Source organism: Callorhinus ursinus, unplaced genomic scaffold, assembly GCF_003265705.2.
Source record: "Callorhinus ursinus isolate GAN/ISIS: 27379988/994484 unplaced genomic scaffold, GSC_fseal_2.0 scaffold14, whole genome shotgun sequence".
Taxonomy (NCBI): domain Eukaryota; kingdom Metazoa; phylum Chordata; class Mammalia; order Carnivora; family Otariidae; genus Callorhinus; species Callorhinus ursinus.
Window position 1 is genome coordinate 3,760,985 of NW_027397076.1, and position 13,153 is coordinate 3,774,137.

At 41.0% G+C, this 13,153-nt stretch overlaps 2 protein-coding genes across 2 annotated transcripts in view; both read left to right on the top strand.

The window, feature by feature from the left end:
* The window catches only part of CRY1 (cryptochrome circadian regulator 1), a 122,610-nt gene extending 115,144 nt beyond the window's left edge, over nt 1-7,466 (top strand). Inside the window, exon 13 of the mRNA XM_073900344.1 lies at nt 7,332-7,466. The gene's annotated coding sequence lies outside the window, so the exon portion shown is untranslated. The remainder of the gene's footprint in view (nt 1-7,331) is intronic.
* MTERF2 (mitochondrial transcription termination factor 2) lies at nt 7,370-8,763 on the top strand. Its single transcript, XM_025882598.2, has one exon. It carries the CDS (start codon nt 7,370-7,372, stop codon nt 8,546-8,548), a length of 1,179 nt encoding a protein of 392 aa, XP_025738383.1. The 3' UTR covers nt 8,549-8,763.
* The last annotated feature ends 4,390 nt before the right edge of the window (nt 8,764-13,153 follow it).

Consider the following 13,153-nt stretch of genomic DNA (forward strand, 5'->3'; position numbering starts at 1 on the left):
ATTATTTATTTATTTATTTATTGTAAATTAGTTCTTTATCAAATTATTTTGGGAATTTTGAATGGCTATAGCTTCAAGATACAGCGGTTTCTGAGTTACTTTTACGTTTTTTCTTATGGGCTAGTGACATTCCCCAAGGGACAAAACGACCGGAACTCCCAAATTTTCTAAATGCTGGTAAGGAAAGACTGAAAATGCCAGGCTCAATAATTGCTGCACCCGGCTGTTTCCGGGGAAGCTGATTCCCACGCTTGCCCGCCTCCGTCGCTGAGCCCCGCCTTGCGTGAGGGTCGCATGGCCTGCGTCCCGCACCTTGATTGGCTGAGTTGAGACTGAGGGGGCGTACGTGTGCGGGCTCACGGGTCTCCTGTGCCGTGATTGGCTGCGGGTAGAGGGGCAGGGGGCCGGGACGGTAGCGTTGAGAGAAACTAGCGACCCTGGTGGGACCCTAGTCTCGGGACCTTGACCCCTCTTCCCAGGCCTCGGGAAGACGGCGGGCCTCGGGGAACCTCGGCGGGGGGAGGGAGGAAGGACGGAGCGGGGGACCCGGGACTCACTGCGTCTTGCACAGAGTGGACAGGTGAGTCGCACCCTTTTCTCCGCCCCCGGGGGGGAGCCTCACCAGCAACACAGTGGCCAACAGGCAGGGGTCCGGGGTCGCGCACCGAGAAACGGGACTCCCCGCCAGCTGCTCAGCCTCCTTGGCCTGGGCGAATGCCCAGGCGCCATAGGTCAGAAGTTCCTCTGGATAAGCGCAGGCCCCACAAGATGGTTGTGTGGCTGTTAATCATTCCCCGAGATCTTCCTTTGGTCCTCGTTTTTACTTATTTATAAACATTAGGGTTAATTTGAAACTGTCAGCAGATCATACATGTTATAAAAGTAGAACTTAATTGAATTATTACTGGTGTTGTAGAGCAGACTGTATTAAGTATGAAAATTGTGCATATTCCAGAAGTGAACTTATCTCAAGAATGCTTAAGAAGCATCAAGTATATGGGAATAGACCACGTTGTGATTTAACAAACATTTGCCCAGAGCATTGCTGTGTAGGGCACAGGGTAAAAGCTGTACTCTGGAGCCAAGGTGTTGGGTTTGAATCCAAGGTCTGCCCTTTGTTAGCTGAGCAACCGCGGGCAGGTTATTTTACCTGCATCTGTTTCCTCATCTTTAAAATGGGTTTTTGTGGTGATTTAATAACTTTTCTGAGTACTTTGTAGGTGGTTATGGTATTACCTCAGTGTAGTCTTCACAGTCACCCAGAATGTAGTGTCCCTATTTTCCTGACACTCCAGCTGAGGCACAGAGAGATGATGTGACTTTCCCACCTCACAACACAACCAATGATCAGGAATTAAGTCCATACAGACCACAGTTTTACACACTACCTTAGGCTGCCTCATGAACTGGATTTGTTCATTCAGTTTCAGTTGACAGATACTTATTTTGTTCCTCTGTGGACCAAGTTCTTTGCTGGGTACAAGGGACAGAGAAGAACAGAACTCAGACCCTGCTCTCCCACTGCTTGCAATCTAGTACAGGTTGTTTATAGCTGGGCTGCAGGGTGCCCATGAATCCTGGTAAAATCTTTTGCAAATGTTGTGAGTACAGGTCTTTTCTTTTTTTTCTTTTTGGAAAGAGAGTCTGTGGCTCTTACCGGTTTCTCCAATGGGTCTGTGATCCAAAGTTATGAAGAAACATTTTAGCGGAACAGCTAGTATCTGACGTAATGCCTGACAACACAGCATGAGCTTAGGAAAAAAAAAAGAAAAACCTCTGGTTGAATGGATGAAGAACTTTACAGGAGTTTAAGTGCTACAGTAAGGTTAAGAGCAAGATGCAGTGGGAGAGCACACACAAAGATTCTCCTTGTCTAGGAATGCCTCCTAGAGTCAGCAATGCCAGTGAAGTGAAGGGTAGGGAAGCAATTCATTGGAACATGGTGGTGACGAGTCTCTGCCCTCCTGGAGGGTGAGACAGAAACAACACATGAACAGCTGCAGCTATGACAGGTGGCACAGAGGAGCAGTCCTGGTGCCATGAGAGCCTATAATGGGGATGGGAGACTTCGTCTATTCAAGATGGTCAGGGAAGTTTCCCTGAGAGAGTGACACTCAGACCTAGGAGTTAGGGCCACTTTGGGCATGGGAACAGCCCTCAGCCTTCAAAGACCCTGGGGTGGGAACAGGCAGAGCACCAAGGACTGAAAAGAACTGGTGTGGCTGGTGGGGTTGGTGGGGTTGGGGGTGGGGCAGATGGGCACAGATTCGGGTAGTGACAGAGCCCAGACAGAGAGGCCTTTTAGACCATGGTGTAAGGCATTTGTATTTTGTTTTATGTCTTTATCCTAAAGTGCCATTGAAAAGTTTATTGCAGGGAGGTGACAAGATCACATTTTGAGAAGAAGTTGGAGAGAAGCCTAAGTGATTAACTGAAGCCCTGGATGAGGACAGGATCTCTGAGGAGAAACTGTAAGGTAAGAAGAGGAGAGGGTCTAGAATCAAGCTTTGAAGATGAGCCTGCAAAGGAGATAAAGGGAAGTGAGAGTGTAGCAAGAGGGGGAAGAGAACTGAGAGTGGGAAGTCCTGGAAATCAGGTGAGAGAGTATTTCATGGAGAAAGTGGTCGACTATGCTGAAAGCTGCAGAGGTCAGAAGAGACAGGAATGAACAGACCTCGTTGGCTCTAATCACATGGGAATTGTCTTTATTGGGATCTATATAAGTAGGAGGAGAGGAATTGGAGAGAGAGAAGGATCTGCAAGAATTAACTGAGGGTAAGAGAAGATAGGGTTTTGGGCGCCTGGGTGGCTCAGTCGGTTAAGCGACTGCCTTCGGCTCAGGTCGTGATCCTGGAGTCCCGGGATCGAGTCCCGCATCGGGCTCCCCGCTCAGCGGGGAGTCTGCTTCTCCCTCTGACCCTCTTCCCTCTCGTGCTCTCTATCTCTCATTCTCTCTCTCTCTCAAATAAATAAAATCTTTAAAAAAAAAAAAAAGAGAGAAGATAGGGTTTTAGCTGGAGTGGCAGTGAGAACTTCCATTGAGCTGAAGGGTGGGAGCCCCAGAGGGAAGGATACAGCTGAAGGAGTGAGTATATGAGAAAAAAGGGCTCTGGAGGCTCTCTGTTCAGGCCAGAGAGGTTGGGATCAGTACAGAAGCAGGGATTACCCTGGATGCTGAAAGGTGTAATTGTAGGAAAGGGGAGATAGCAGAAGGTTTAAGTTTGGTGTGATGAGTTGCTCTCCTTTCTTTGTACAGAGTAAAGGCGAGAGCATTGGATGAGAGTGGAGTAGGGGTCGGGAGAAGCTGGAGGTCCAAGCTGAGGAGATTTGACATCGTTTTGGGGGTATGCAAGAGTGCATTGACCCAGAGATTGTTTTAGAATGGTCTGGCAGAGGGAGCCGAGTTTGCAGCAAAGAAATTAGCCTCCTGGCTCATTCAGGGAATTGCAAAATATCAGGAGAGTGAGGACAGAGGCTAGGTAGAATCAAAAGCTACATTTAATGTGTAGTAAAGGAGACCTCACAAATCATGGGGAAGGAAAGGATTGTTCAAAAACAGTGCTTGGAGATAGCTAAAGTATTGATAATCTATTTAGGCTTTCAGCTCACAACGGAAATTTCAAGTGAATTAAAGAGCTAACTTCTTAAAATCAAAGAAAAATATAGGACATATGGATGAATTTTTATCTGACCATGTGGTGCGTAAAAGGAGTAGGAATTATCAAGAAGAGGGAAACTTCCATGACCCTTGACCGCTTAAAATTAACCACTTTGTTCTGACATGTGCTATACTATGTACGAACTTTGAAGATGTTATGCCGAGTGAAACAAGCCAAATGCAACAGAACAAATATTGTATGACCACTTATATGAAGTACCAAGAATAGGCAAATCCCTAGAGACAGAAAGTAGAAGTTACCAGGGGCTGAGAGGAGGAAGGAATGGGGAGTTATTGTTTAATGGGAACAGACTTTGTGTTTGGGGCAATGAAAAAGTTCTGGAAATAGTGGTAGAGGTTGTACAACTTTGTGAATTTACTTAATGCCACTGATTTGTATACCTAAAATGGAAATTTATACCTTACCACAATAAAAAAAAAATATAACCACTTTGGCAATGCTGGAATATACCATTAACAACTGAAAGAGAATTGGAGAAAATCCAAAAGCGAGGATTTTTTTTTTACTATATGAAGAATTTATATAAGTCAGTTTTTAAAAAACAGGAAGATTGCTGTTTAAAAAGGCAGGAATAGTTAACTCACAAAAGGAAATAAAGATGGCCAAAATAATTCATTAAGCTCAGCCTCATTAATAGAAGAAAATAGAGTTAAATTAGTACTGTGTTCATTTTTCACATATCAGAATTAAAACTGATGAACCATTCATACTGCTTGTGACAAGGGCAACTGAGATCTTTTTTCTGGATAGTAAATTAACAACCTAGCTCTTCAAATGTTCCCACATCTCTTTTTCAGTAATTCTCCTAGGGATTCATCCTAAAAAATGATGAAATGTGGACAGATAATCAGCATATAACAAATACTACCAATAGCCCAAATACTCATTCTTAGGGAATGAATTACAGAATTACAGTGTATCTGTCATATGTCATGTACTCATTTTAAATGTTTATAGAGTGTTTTTGATGCCAAGTTTAGATACTTAGAGTGCATAAAGTAAATCAATGTATATATAATTTGTGTTGATTATAGAGGAGTCACAACATTTGTGCTCTTCACTTTTGCAGTCAACTGTGTTTGCTCATCAGAGAGAGTAAGAAAGAGCAAGATAGCGTTAATTGTGGGACAACTCACGAGGCACATGATGGTTCATCCTGGAATAAGCAGGAAATGTGAGATGGCCTACTTTACCCTCAGACTCATTGGGCAGGAGCATCTTTCCGTGGTCCATGTGGTGCTAACATTTAATCTGTCATTTTGTATAGTGTAACCCCCACACTAAGCCTAATAACTTCATCTGGTGTTTAGCCCCAAGATTCCTTCAGTGCTGAGGAACCCCTTGCTGTGCTAGCCTTCCTGGAAGACCTTGTATCAGTATTTAGTGTGGTGCCTGCTTAAGACATTTTCAAGAAAAATTCTGAGTCTTCACAGTTTCAGATTGTAGGCTGAGCTTAAGACCCTATTTCTCATATACAAGGGAGCCTTGCTTTATGTATTTAAAAATTAAAACAAAAGGGACAAGAATCAGAAAAAAAAGACATGTATATCAGATATGCACAGTTGTGAAGGACTCTTCCACTTCCTTATTCTTTTCAGAATTTGGCAAATTCCCTTTAGTGAGAGTGTATTGCTTTTATAAACAGTTATTTGGGACAACCAAAGCATTTACAGTTTTCACAATTTTCACTTATTCTTTGTAAATAATGTACTTCTAAAATACAATCTAAAGTTGTATTAGTACAAGAATTTTAGCTCTAGGTATTTCCTAGTAATGGCTACTATTTATTGAGTGCTTACTATGTACCTGTGCAAAGTATTGGACTCACAGTATCCCTGTAAAGTTTATGTATTTTCTTTCCCTTTTACAGATGGTACTATCAGTAGTCATACTTATTGAACATTTACTGTGAGGTACTGTTCTAATCACTACTTGTTTACTGACTTAATCTGAGGCTGAGTAACTTTCCCAAGATGACCCCATAAATTAGAACCAGGACTGAGCATGGACATTTTGGCGACAGAGCCCACGCTTCTTCCAGCTTGTGGTACAGAGGTTGAGGCCCAAGACTGTGGAGTATGGGGCTCCAGATTAGATCTGCATGTACCCATCCTCATTATGTAGTATCTCCTCCTTACTGTTAAAATCCATGGTCCTCCTAGAAATTTTAAAATAGCTTAATTAGGAATCCTCTAAAGGAAACTGGTATTAGGAATTATATGAACAAAACTCTGGTTGAACCACCAGTAGTAAAACAGAAACTGTGCCTACAATTATTTGGGACACCATGGGCACTAACAATGAGCTATTATTACAAATGGTAAACCAAACTGAGAACATCGTTACTTTTTATTTTTCCTTAGAGAATAGCAATTTATTTGCATTAGGACAGGCTTGAAAGTGAAAAGTCCTTGACATATATGGCAATGGCATTATTAAGGGCAGAGATTGGATTATGGCTTTTTTCAACTTTCCTTCAAACCTACAAGTAATAAGGGAAGGCTATTGACTAGCTAAACAGTTAATGCTTTTGTGGCAGCGATTCGACCCTTAACTCCCAGCTACTAAAAGTTAAAACGGGGCGCCTGAGTGGCTCAGTGGTTAAGCGTCTGCCTTTGGCTCATGTCATGATCTCAGGGTCCTGGAATCGACCCCTTGTCAGCTCCCTGCTCGCTGGGGTGTCTGCTTCTCCCTCTTCCTCTGCTTCTCTCCCCCTCCCCCATTTGTGCATGCTCTCTAATAAATAGTCTTAAAAAAGAAAAAAGCTAAAACAACAAACTAGGCATGTTTAGATTACCAGAGATAACAAGAAAATAGTGCCGAAGTCCATAATGCATTAGGCACAGTATAGCCATCTCTAGGGACCTCAAGCTGTCAAGTGGGGACAGCTGGTTAGACTGTTGTAAAAGTATGGTCCCCATTCCACTTAATTTGATTGCCCATTGCTCCACTGGGGCAGTCACATAGCATTCCTCACGTTATCTGGCTAAGACTTACTTTAATTTTGGATTTATAAAAAGGATTTTTATATAATTCTCATAAAACAAGTTTATACTTATTAACTCATTTTAAATAAATTGACTTTGGATAATAATTATTCAGCAGAAATATTTACTCTAAAATATAAAATTAGAGATGACTCCCCTCCCCAATAAGTGTTTGCTTCGGCTAAACATAAACTTGAAAATGTAAAATGTTAAAAAAAAATTTAAAAACCATGTGTGTGTATATAGAAGTAAAATATGTGTGTGTGTGTATTATAGAAGTAAAATATGTCTCCTAAAGAAAAACATAACAGAGTTGTAGGAAAGGGAATTTGTGTCAGAGTAACATTTGAGGTCTTTGAACTCTTTAGGGCCTTGCTACTGATCTGTAAAATGGAAATTACTTCATAGGGTTGTGGCAAAGCTCACATAGACAATGTGTTTATAATGTATAAGATGTCTAAGTGTGAAGAGGTATGTTAGTTTCTTTATAAATTATTTAAGAGTATATATGTAATATTCCACAAAAAGCTAACTTTGGCAAAATTCAGTTTTCCTGTCTAATTTAAATCCACGTTATTTCTGTCTACTGCTTAGAGCCGGATTTATGTTTGCATTCTAAAAGTCAGTGCCCCTTATGTTAAACCCTGTGTTTTCTTTGTTACAGGTAGGCTGAGTACATTCTGAGTCCCCAGGACAGCGGGAATGAGCCAGTGGACTGCCGGCATGCTGTGGAAATTGCTGATAAGCTCCCAGCCCTGCAGGCTGTGTTCTTTCAGAAAGATGCTCTCAGCTTCAAAATACAGACCCTCTTTAGCATGCTTCACCTATACAACTGATCATCAGTCAAACAAAGAAAATAAAAGAACAGTGGAAAACCTCTATAAATTTTCAGTGGACATCAGGAAAATACGCAGATTAAAAGGATGGGTACTTTTTGAAGATGAAACCTATGTTGAGGAAATTGCAAATGTTTTACAACTACTAGGTGCCAGTGAAGCTGCTATAGGCAGTATTTTGGAACAATGCCCAGAAGCAATTGTCTGCAGTCCAACCACTTTTAACACCCAGAGAGAACTCTGGCAGTTGGTCTGCAAAAATGAGCAAGAGTTAGTCAAATTAATAGAACAGTTTCCAGAATCTTTCTTTACTGTTAAGGACCAGGAAACCCAGAAGCTGAACATTCAGTTCTTTCAAGAGTTGGGACTCAAAAATGTGGTCATTAGCAGATTTTTGACAACCGCATCTAATATTTTTCATAATCCTATTGAGAAAAATAAGCAAATGATAGGTATTCTCCAAGAGAGTTATCTAAATTTAGGAGGCTCCGAGGCCAACATGAAAGTTTGGTTACTGAAATTATTAAGCCAAAATCCATTTATTTTGCTAAATTCTTCTGCAGCTATAAAGGAAACACTAGAATTTCTCCAGGAGCAAGGTTTCACAAACTCTGAAATTCTCCAGCTTCTATCCAAACTCAAAGGATTTCTTTTTCAACTTTGCCCAGGAAGTATACAGAACAGCATTTCCTTCTCTAAAAATGCTTTTAAATGCACAGATCATGACCTGAAGCAATTAGTTTTAAAATGTCCTGCCATTTTATACTATTCTGTTCCAGTTTTGGAAGAGAGAATTCAGGGATTACTGAAAGAAGGAATTTCCATAACTCAGATAAAAGAGACGCCAATGGTGCTTGAATTAACTCCACAGATAGTACAGTACAGGATAAGGAAACTGAATTCCCTAGGCTATAGAATAAAGGATGGACATCTAGTAAATCTAAATGGAACAAAAAAAGAGTTTGAGGCTAACTTTGGCAAAATTCAGGCCAAAAAAGGAAGGCCATTATTTAACCCTGTGGCACCATTAAATGTTGAAGAGTAACTTGGGGACTGCTGCTGCTTTCTAGCATTGCAGAGTGAAGCTGAGGGGCAAAGACTTAAGTGGTTCAGGCAGTTTACAGGCACTAGTAATTTTAAGAAACTACTTAGCTTCTGTGTCTAAAGTTACCTCTGAGTAGATAATCTTGGATTCATTTGCTATATTTTAAACTATAAACTGCATTTATTTTAAATAAAGTTGGTAATTTTTACCTTGAACTGCTATGTCAAAGAACTCCTGTACTAGTGAATGGCACATCAGAGTGATAACTTTATAAGTGAATCATTTCTAAGAAATTGACAAGTGCACTCCCTTAATTCAAAGTATGGATATGTTTTTATTTACATAGGACACTTCATCTGGGATATAGACCCAAGTCGTCTTCCTCACCACCAGCTCTGAAACACCATTCTACTGTGGTCTGAATCCTGTAGCTTAGTGTTAAGTGAAATTAGCAAACTTCTATTTTTTTTTTTTTTAGAAAAAGCTGATTTCATCTCTTGGTTGGGATAAATGAGTGCCTTTGAGAACCAAGTATTTCTCATTCAAAAAGAATAGAGCTTACTTGTGTGGTTAGTTTAAAACTGACCATCTCCTCTTATAGAACTCTTTTATGTGCATTCATTACTTTCCCCATTTTATAGATGAGGAAACAAGCTTAGAGAGTCCTGCCAAGTGATAGAGCCCGGATTTACTATGATCTGACCTTGTTGAAACCTGTGAATAGAAAAAGGATTGCTTTAAAGCCACACGCTGGGGTGCCTGGGCGGCTCAATAGGTTGAGTGTCGACTCTTGGATTCAGCTCAGGTCCTGATCTCATGGCTCCATGCTCAGTAGGAAGTCCACTTGGATAGTCTCTCCCTCTGCCCTGTCCCCCTCTTGCATGCTCTCTCTCTCTCTCAAATAAGTCTTTTAAGAAAAGAAAAGCCATATCCTTACCTGACATGCCAAAGGAGTACCAACAACAAACTTAGGGATTTTTATGTAAAATTCCTTAAATATGAAGTGATCTAATTTTTTTTTTTTTAAGATTTTATTTATTTGACAGGGTGAGAGAGCGAGAGCAGGAACACAAGCAGGAGGAGTGGGAGAGGGAGAAGCAGGCTTCCTGCCGAGCAGGGAGCCCGATGTGGGACTCGATCCCAGGACCCTGGGATCATGACCTGAGCCGAAGGCAGATGCTTAACAACTGAGCCACCCAGGCGCTCCTGAAGTGATCTAATTTATATACATTTGAAGTAAGCAGCTTTTTAGAAAACTAAAAATCCAGGTCTGGCTCTGAAAGAGAAAGTGTGTGATGGTACCGATTTTAGTAGCATTCCAAGTTTCTAAATATTGGTCCAAGATAAACATTATACAGATATAGACTGGCTCACTTTCAGCTGTGGAGTTTGAGTTTTGTAACAAATACACAACCAAACATTTGGCTCTGACAAACACCTGTATCCTACGTGTGCATGGCCTTAAGTAATGAAAAACCTATTAAAAATGCAGGCCATGTCTTTTTTCAATAAGCAAATGCAAGTAACCCTCACTATCCAAATCTGTTTGGTTCCTTAGGGTAGTGAATGATACTCCCATGTAGCACCCACTGGGTGCCAGGCGTGCTGTATTTTAGAGCCCTTACAGTTGAGCACCGCCATTTACTGTTACACAGGTGAGACGCAGGCACAGGAAGGGTGTCACCCAAAGTTAAATAGGAACGTTTGTTCAAGAAAAAGAACGACAGGCAGCAACAGTTGGGGCAGGACTATCAGGGAGAGTGGGACAGGGTGAGTGTCACCTGTCCATCTAAGGAACAGGATCTCGCCCTAAGTGTGATGGGAAACCTTTGGAACCTTTGGAAAGAAAGTGGTGTTTCAGAGCTGGTGGTGAGCAAGACGACTTGGGTCTATACCCCAGATGAAATGTGCTATGTAAAGTTCGCTTGTTGTCCTGACATAATTATAAGTGGTGTGCTTATCTTCCACTCAGAAGTGTCCTAGTTTGGAACAGATTATACATTTATACGGTTACCTTAGTTGTAGTTCATTTTGAGATACCTACTAAATATCTGAGCAGAGATGTCAAACAAGCAAATGGCAAAGTCTGGAACTGTGAGAAGTCAGAATGGGAGATACTCAGGGATCATCTGTGTTTCTATGACGACGACTCTAAGGGCGCCTGGGTGGCTCAGTCGTTTAGCGTCTGCCTTCAGCTCAGGTCATGATCCCAGGGTCCTGGCATCAAGCTCCGCATTGGGCTCCCTGCTCGGCGGGAAGCCTGCTTCTCCCTCTCCCGCTCCCCCTGTTTGTGCTCCTGCTCTCGCTATCTCTCTGTCAAATAAATAAAATATTAAAAAAAAAAAAAGCTACGACTCTAAATGAGATTGCCCAGAAATAAGTATAGATTTGTAGTAGTGGCTGGCCACACCTGGAAGGAATTGACCAAAAGAGGTCTGCCAAGAAAAGAGGGCATGGCCAATAATACTGAATGCCATGGGGTGGTCAACTAAGATATAAAGTGACCAGTGGATTTGGCAAAAAGGAAATCATTGACCCTATCGAGAGCGATTCTGGTGCAATGAGAAGGTAAAAAGGCAACTGGAGCGGGTCTCAAGAACAGGAGATAAGATGCAGAGACTGTATAAAGTTTCTCAACAATACTGCAAAGGGAAGCAGGAAAATGATGGTTGTAGGATTAAGCATAATTTTTCTTTAAAGAAAGCAAATACCAGAACATGTTTATATGCTGATGAATATGACCCAGGAGAGAGAGAGGGATGAGATGGAAAAACTGCAGGATGAATATCCTGCAGGAAGTAAAAGCGGACTGACTTAGTTGTAGTCCTGGTCCACAGAGCATGGGGACGGATGCAGGCAGGGTGATGGGGTTAAGTGGTGTGAGAGGAGAGTTGCTGTCAGGTTGCCTCTTACAAAGGGCAGTAGAGTGGGAGGGGAGTACTGCAGGAGGGCTGGAAGGAGAAGAGAAGTGTTGTTTTGAGGAATAAGAAAATGAACATACAAGGTATATAAGAAAGTTTGGCAGGGTTGAGTGGCCATTTGCAAAAAGCCTAGTCAGTACATCAGCAAAATTGTGCTCAGGTCCAGGCGTGGAAAACCAGAGGCAGTCACAGTTCTAGAAATACATGTGTAGCTTACTCTGACTTGACAAGATTAAATTTTTAGAAAATACACATTCATGGCCAAACATAGTCTACGGACTTTATTTTCCCTTAGACCAATTCCTATTCCACTAGTTTTTAGCCCTTGAACCTTTCTGCCTTTTTCCATAATTGCATTCTTATTTAGGTCTTCCTAAGAATAAAATTTGAAATCTTCAACAATGTAGCAAGGAGAGACAGCCTTACATAAAACACTAGAGTCAGATTTTATTTCCTCCGTGAAAAAAAAAAAACGCTCAAATAACAAAATTATTTCAACAGTTTATAACTACACTAAATTCATTTCTGTGACAAAATGTAATTAGCTGCCAAAATAAATATGATTACCTATAAGACTTCCAGGGAACTCAAGTTAGCCTGGGAAATCAAGCGTATAGTCAGCACTGACGGCCAACGGCAGAATGAAATACTAGTTACTGAGTAGCCCCATTTCTGTTTCTGGATATTAACTGGAGAAGTTGTGACTTACTCGAATTCAAAAGTGATAATGGGAAATTGCTAACACGGAAAGCCTGTTTCGTATTTGTAAAAAGAGGTACTTACCCAGCACTGATTAAATCAGATAATGTATGGATAGCCTCTGGCAGGTAAGTAGATACCCAGTATATATCCATTTTCTATCTTCCTCCAACTGGTTCCCATCTCTTTGAGTCACTTGTGTTTAGTGAGGGGTGCAAGTTGGTTCCATAGTTACTTAGGACAGAGTAAAGTGCTCCCTACTTCTCCATCAGATCCCAAATTGTAGACAAGAATCACCTGTGGAGGCTGTTAAATTGCAGTCCTGGGGCCCCACCCTGCAGAGATTCAGAAAGTTGGGGTAAAACCTAAAAATCTGCATTTTTAATCTTCATCAGAGTTGACTAAAATATATTTGCATTTCATTGTCTTGGTATCAAAATACATATTCAAAGATGTTTTGTCATGTTTGTGCATTAGTATCAAAAATTAAAAACTGACTACGTACTTTCTGAACTATAAAAATTCTAAGACTGCCCTGTTTTTCCTTTAAATTTCCTTTATTTCCTTAGATCTTTATGAAACATTTCATCTTTTGCAGATCATAGTGCTTTATTAACAGATTTATGTATTCTTTTCCCATTCCTTTAATACAAAAAAATTTTATTAATCACCAGTCATCTTCATCTGACATTTCACTAAGTACAGGATTCATGTCAACATTATTAGATCAGTCATTCAAGTGGGTCACACAAGTTCATCCTCATTGTGCCAAATACCCACTCAACAGATACACTGAATAACAGACACCTCCAAGTGTATGTATCAACCTTAAGTTTCTTGAAGTGAACCAGTACTGTTTCACAGGTCAAGTTGCTAGTCTACACAAATAAACTGGAAAAGACTCAAGTGTACAGCTGTACATATCATCAAATGGCAAGTTCATTACAACAAGAACCTCTATAACTAACCATTCATTTGTACACTT